Below are 5,932 nucleotides of genomic sequence, written 5' to 3'. Positions count from 1 at the left end.
TGATCTGTAGATGAACACACATCCACTTGTAAATAATGTATTTTTTAACTTTACATGTTGTAAAATATATACTGTGAATGAGTCTGTGTGCATACAAGTGTTATTGCCAGTACGTGTGCACAGAAATCACCGTGTCCCCGATTCACATTTAGGGTGAGTCACCATCCAGGTGAGCTTAGTGATGGCTGACCTATAAAAACACACACAGACAGATGGACTGAAGTGCATTTCTCATCGGCAAACTACACAGTAATAACAGCCTCCGTAAAAACACACATCTGTCAGATATAAGAGTAGATAAATCCTTCCGCAATACTGTCCACGGGAAATTAAAATATGAATCCACGTAAGCTGTGTTGTCTGCTCATGAACAGATAAATGGATTTTTCCCTCCAGCTTAGCTCGTCAAATGTAGTGCAGGAAGTGTGTTTGATTGTTCGTACTGTAAAATTGGCAGATGACTCATACCACGTTCTGTACAATCTGTATACACCCTGGTAAACTCTGCAAGTGATTATAATTACATTTCTGCAGATTGAAAGACTTGTGTGCTTACCTATCTCTTCTATCTTTTTTTTCAGATCTCATTATTAAAGTTATTCAACAAAACATGGGAGGAATCAAAATAGAAGAATGGAGAAAGGTATGTTTGGCTTAAAAGATTATTGAGATTAAATATTTTAGTCTTGATAATAAGCAGTAATGATATTTAACTGGTTAATACATTTGTTAATTTAACACCTGTAAGAGATTTAGTTTTTTGCATTTATTTGTAATCATTTCAATGGGACTTTAAGGCCTTAGAGTGGTCTTTTTAATAGAACATGAAATAATCTATAAAGTCTCTATAATATTTTAAACACATAATGGTAAAAATCACAAAAGGGTAATATAATAGCCTTGTCACTGCGATTCCAACAAGTTTTTTGGGATTCCCCCACTTTGATTTGACGCTTGTTATTATTAAAAACAGTACTTTACAAAACAAAAAGGCAGTTAAAGGTGGGGTAGGTACGTTTGAGAAACCGGCTCGAGATACACTTTTTGTCATATTCCATGGAATGCTCTTAACATCCCGATAGCAATGAATATCTTAAGTGCTTTGACACACACCTGTGGAAGCCGTAGCGCTGTAAAAAGCACGACCAATCATTTTAGCCGGCCCGGCTAAAGTAACTGGATGGCCTACCTGCCTGTCAGCCTTCCATCTGTGCACAAACTTATCTCGTGCCCTCATTGGTCATGTGCGCGTTCGTGTGTGTTGGAGGAGGTGCTCTGTGAGGAAGTGGCAGATTTTTTCCGGCTGTGTATTTTCAAATTCTAGCGCACTCGAGCTGGTTTCTCCAAAATGACCTACTCCACCTTTAACCATCATATAATTCACAAAATAAAAAAGAATGTGCAAATTGAGAATAAGTAAGTAGACACTGTGGTTAGAAAAAAAGTTAACGATCTGAAATAAAAACAATAAGATATCAAATAAAAGCAAGAGAAAATGTTTGTATAGACTAGGTTTTAAGAATGATGTTTCCTCTGCCTCCTAATCTTTTGGCTGACCTTGATTTGTTTGTCTTTCTTACCCTTTTGCCATGTGTGTGTGTGTGTGTGTGTGTGTGTGTGTGTGTGTGTGTGTGTGTGTGTCACAGCCAGACAATGTGGTGCTGTTACTACAGGTAAACTCCTCATAACATTATGTTTTCACATTATACTCCAAAATGTCTCAGAAAGGATGTGAGGTGGAATGATGACTGTTTATATCCTCTCCTGCAGACGATCTGCTACGAGGCGGGTTTCCTCATATGTGCGACTATCGGCATCCTGTTCGTGGTCCTGGTGCCCATCATCGCCATGTGTTTCTGTGTGTGTCGCTGCTGTGACAACTGCGGAGGGGAGATGCACCAGAGACAAAGAAAAAACATAGACTGTCAGAGAGGTTTCTACACCGCCTTGCTCGTCGCCACCTCCATCTTCATGTCGTGAGTCTTTATCATCTTATTTATCATCATGAGGATTTTTTGAAAGGTATTATTAGGTCTCATGTATGTTCTCACTGTGTGCATCATGGAAGTGTGAGACTGTAGAAATCTTCTACAAAAAATCAAGTGTCTTTTTCATTCTCGTGAAACCCTGGAGGCCGACATTACCTTTAATGCACCTTGACTGCTAATAGTCCAAAAGGAGTTTCAGAAATGTTGTGCTAGTGGTGGCTAATGTTGTCTCCAGCTACTAGCTTCAAGAGGTCTGGAAACCTCACTGCTTTCTAACTCTATATGCGGTATATTGTTTTCTCATTCAAAACTTGTCGTCACCTGAAGCCTCTTTTTCAGATTTTGCAGAGCTCCCGCTGAATCCACGATAGGCTTTATAAAACCTTTTGGTAACATATCCTGTCATAATCCACCAGACCTCTAAACAAGCTTAGATGTGTACATCTGTGGAGTTCTCCTTTAAAAACATCTGCTCACATACAGACAGGAGATTACCTGCGGATCACCCGCTGTGTAGGAGACAGGTGCACAGTCAGAGAAACTGCAGGACAGTTAGGTGGCACTGATATCACCTGTAAAGGGCTGTAAAGACTGTAAAGGGGGCTCTCTGTCGGAATGAGTGCTTTCACATCACAAACATGCATGCTAACACACACACACACACACACACACACACACACACACACACACACACACACACACACACACACACACACACACACACACACCCACCATGTAAGTACATCAATTGGTGATATTCATATATCAGGGTTAATTATTTTATATCTCACACAATCCTTCCTTCTGTTGACACTCAATCAAGTCTTTTCTTCAGGTTCAGCAAAGTGAATAAATCAGTTATATGGCTGTACCATTGAATAACTTTAACAGGTGTAAAATATCTTCAAAGTTCAGGAATAGCAATCACAAACGTAATTATTAAAGTTATCATTTAAAAAACTCTGCTGAAGTTTGCATATCATCAGCTCAACACCTTAATAGACTTCAACATCATCCTTGTTTTCACCAGTGAATTATGAGAGCGTTATCTATGCCACATTTGTATTTGATTACAGTACGTTTTTTAAAGTATTTAACAACATCAAATGTACGTAATTTCTGAGATATAAATGTGAGGTAAGTTAAAGTCTTTATCCATAATCAAGTTAAATCGCTACCAATCCTCAGGTAATAGATGCAAAATAGATTAATTTAGAAGGTAAGTGAAGTATGAGGTTTCCAAAAGAGACTCATATATTAAGTACATTTATTGACTGTTCATCATGTAGATCTTTGCAAAATCTCTCTCAACTCCACATCAGGAGAAAGTTCTTGCACATCATAAAGTGTATTTGACATGTGACTGTGAAGAGCCCAAAGAGGTATATACATAGAGAGTATATACAAGAGAGTTATGTAGCTGAGAAATGTGATTTTTCAGGCCTGTTACATGTCTCTGTGAACTTTCAGTGAGTGATCAGAAGTACATCTTGATGTAGCCATGCTGCCCTCTGCTGGTGAACACTGTATATACTTTAGTCAAATTGTACCTACTGTATGTGATCATATATAAAAATTGATAAAATAATGTGTGTGTTTTAGCCTGGGAGTGTTCATCGCCTATGCTGCAAACCACAATGTCAGCGCCCAGATTAAGAACACTCGAAGGTTAATCAACACCAACATGAGGGACCTTAAGACATTTGCTAACAACACACCTACGGTATGTCCTCCCCCCCCCCCACACACACACACTCACACCTTTCTATGTAAAAGCCTTATATATATCAAATGAAAATGTATGTTTAAATGAGTGATGCCTGTTTTCTGTTGCAGCAAATTGAATACATGACAGCCCAGTACACCACGGCAAAGAACAAAGTCCTGTCAGACCTTGACAGTGAGTTGAACTCAGACTGTTTACTTACATTATTTGTTTAACCTTTGTGCCTCCCCTTTAAAGACGTTTATCTGATGTCCTTAGAGGATACAAATACCCTCCTTCACAAAACCTCTAGAAAATAATATATACAATATGTTCCTCTTTCACTGACTGAAATGTTTTAAACTTTTGTCTTGGAGACTAAGAACTACCAAATATTAAACGAATAAAAAACTTATAATAAAATATTTTTTCACACGCCAGCCAATAATTAATGCCAAATAGATTAACACAGCCAACATGATAGATAAAGCAAAGCCAACAAACTCCTTAGTGATACAGAGTAATGTATCTCACTTGGTTGTCTGTGGCTTGCTGTGTTTAGTCATATTTAGCTGTAGTTTTCTCATATAATCTGATCTCTCTGTGTTTCCTGACAGACATTGGACCTTTACTTGGTGGGAGGATCCACAGTCAGCTGGAGAGAGAGGTGGTGCCCTCACTGGACAATGCGCTGCGGATGGCAGGAGGTAACACACACTCTGAATGAGCTCCTGTACAGTTTACACAGCTTCAGAATGCAGCGTTGATAACACAATGTCACCCCGTTCTGTCACCATATCTGATTGGTGACATTCAATTTGAAAATCAAAGAAAAACCTCTCCACCCATGAATTATGTTGCTACAATGTAAATGGCTGCTCATGTTTTGCATAAACTCAGACTTCTAATCATGTCAAGATAAACTGTGTTGTTTAATTAAAATATCCCCCAAAACACGGTATAAACTGAAATTGTAAATCAACCCTTATTTTGGTGAAGTGAAAATGTAATTGTCACACTAATGCTACAAATGTCCAATATATATTTGTGAATTGTTGCCGCACTTATCATGTCATGCTACATGATACGTTTTATATGCAGTTTCCTCTATTATGGTTTGAATACTGCCGTGGTGTCTTCAAAGGCATATCCTCAACATCTTTTAATCTTCCTTTTTCCTCTCCAATTTCCGCACATTCTTCTTTTATCTAAAGCTAAAGTTGAGAATGCCATCAAAGGTAACCAGAGCTGATCTGAACCCCTGTTGTGTTTTGTATTGTGGTTTCCCTTTGTGGGTTGTTGGTCTGTCGTCAGTGTAATCAGCGTTGTTGTCATCCTGTTTGTAATTCTGTGATAGTTTTTTGAATTGTGAATGTACATTCTATTAATGTAAACCATTTGAAGATCACATGTTGGACAATTCAAAACAGCACACTGTTGTGGATTATTTTAGTAAATGTGGATTTTTTATCAGCCTATTTTAAAATGTCATCCTCCCTCTGCTTCCTGCAGCCATGCGGGAGACTAAAGAGGCTCTGGAGAACGTCAGCTCCTCTCTGGAGGTTCTTCAGGAGGGGACAGCAAAGCTTCAGGCCAGTCTATCTGGGGAGCGGGCCTCTCTTTCCAACACTTTATCAGACCCTGCCTGCACTAATGGAGCTGTGTCGTCCACCTGTAACACCATCCGCTCCACGCTCGCCCAGCTGGGGATCAACTCTGACTACTCTAAGGTACCAGGAACTAAAGATTGTCTCACAATCAACACAACTGAAAATGGAAACAAGCATCTTAAACGGCCATTTTTACTGATCTATGTTTGTATCTTTCCCTTCATAAGCTGCCAGATGTTAATCACGCCCTGGTCAATATCGATACTGTCCTGAGAACAGACCTCAGCAACATTGTACAAAAGGTTAGTCTCTGTCTCCAGCTCATCATCATCATCATCATCATCCTCCTCCTGTTTATGTTGTCACTATCTTTTTCACCTATCGTATTCTTGAAGAAGCCTCCCTATTTAAAACAATTTTATATTTTCTCTTTTCTCACTCTTCACCTCCAGGGTTACTCATCCTTTAATGATACACCACAACTGGTTAAAGAACAAACTAAAAACATTGTCTCAGGTACTTAACTGTGTGTGTGTGTGTGTGTGTGTGTGTGTGTGTGTGTGTGTGTGTGTGTGTGTGTTTGTTTGTTTGGGATGGTTTAGAGTAAGCTTAAGAGCAATGCCACACAA

The 5,932-nt window shown here is 39.0% G+C and overlaps 1 protein-coding gene across 1 annotated transcript in view; it reads left to right on the top strand.

Annotated features, from left to right (window-relative positions):
- Window positions 1–581: 581 nt before the first annotated feature.
- prom1b (prominin 1 b) overlaps window positions 582–5,932 on the top strand; it is a gene marked incomplete at both ends in the record, with an annotated part of 8,177 nt that continues 2,826 nt past the window's right edge. Inside the window, 9 exons of the mRNA XM_010773856.1 lie at window positions 582–643; window positions 1,647–1,673; window positions 1,771–1,976; window positions 3,591–3,711; window positions 3,825–3,888; window positions 4,311–4,400; window positions 5,206–5,423; window positions 5,531–5,605; window positions 5,756–5,819. Coding sequence (XP_010772158.1) covers window positions 582–643; window positions 1,647–1,673; window positions 1,771–1,976; window positions 3,591–3,711; window positions 3,825–3,888; window positions 4,311–4,400; window positions 5,206–5,423; window positions 5,531–5,605; window positions 5,756–5,819 — 927 coding nt within the window. The remainder of the gene's footprint in view (window positions 644–1,646; window positions 1,674–1,770; window positions 1,977–3,590; window positions 3,712–3,824; window positions 3,889–4,310; window positions 4,401–5,205; window positions 5,424–5,530; window positions 5,606–5,755; window positions 5,820–5,932) is intronic.

This window comes from Notothenia coriiceps, unplaced genomic scaffold (genome assembly GCF_000735185.1).
Source record: "Notothenia coriiceps isolate Sejong01 unplaced genomic scaffold, NC01 NC01_scaffold00013002, whole genome shotgun sequence".
In the NCBI taxonomy this organism is placed as follows: Eukaryota; Metazoa; Chordata; class Actinopteri; order Perciformes; family Nototheniidae; genus Notothenia; species Notothenia coriiceps.
The sequence above is the reverse complement of the archived record's forward strand: the minus strand, read 5'-3'. Positions and strand labels throughout refer to the sequence as shown.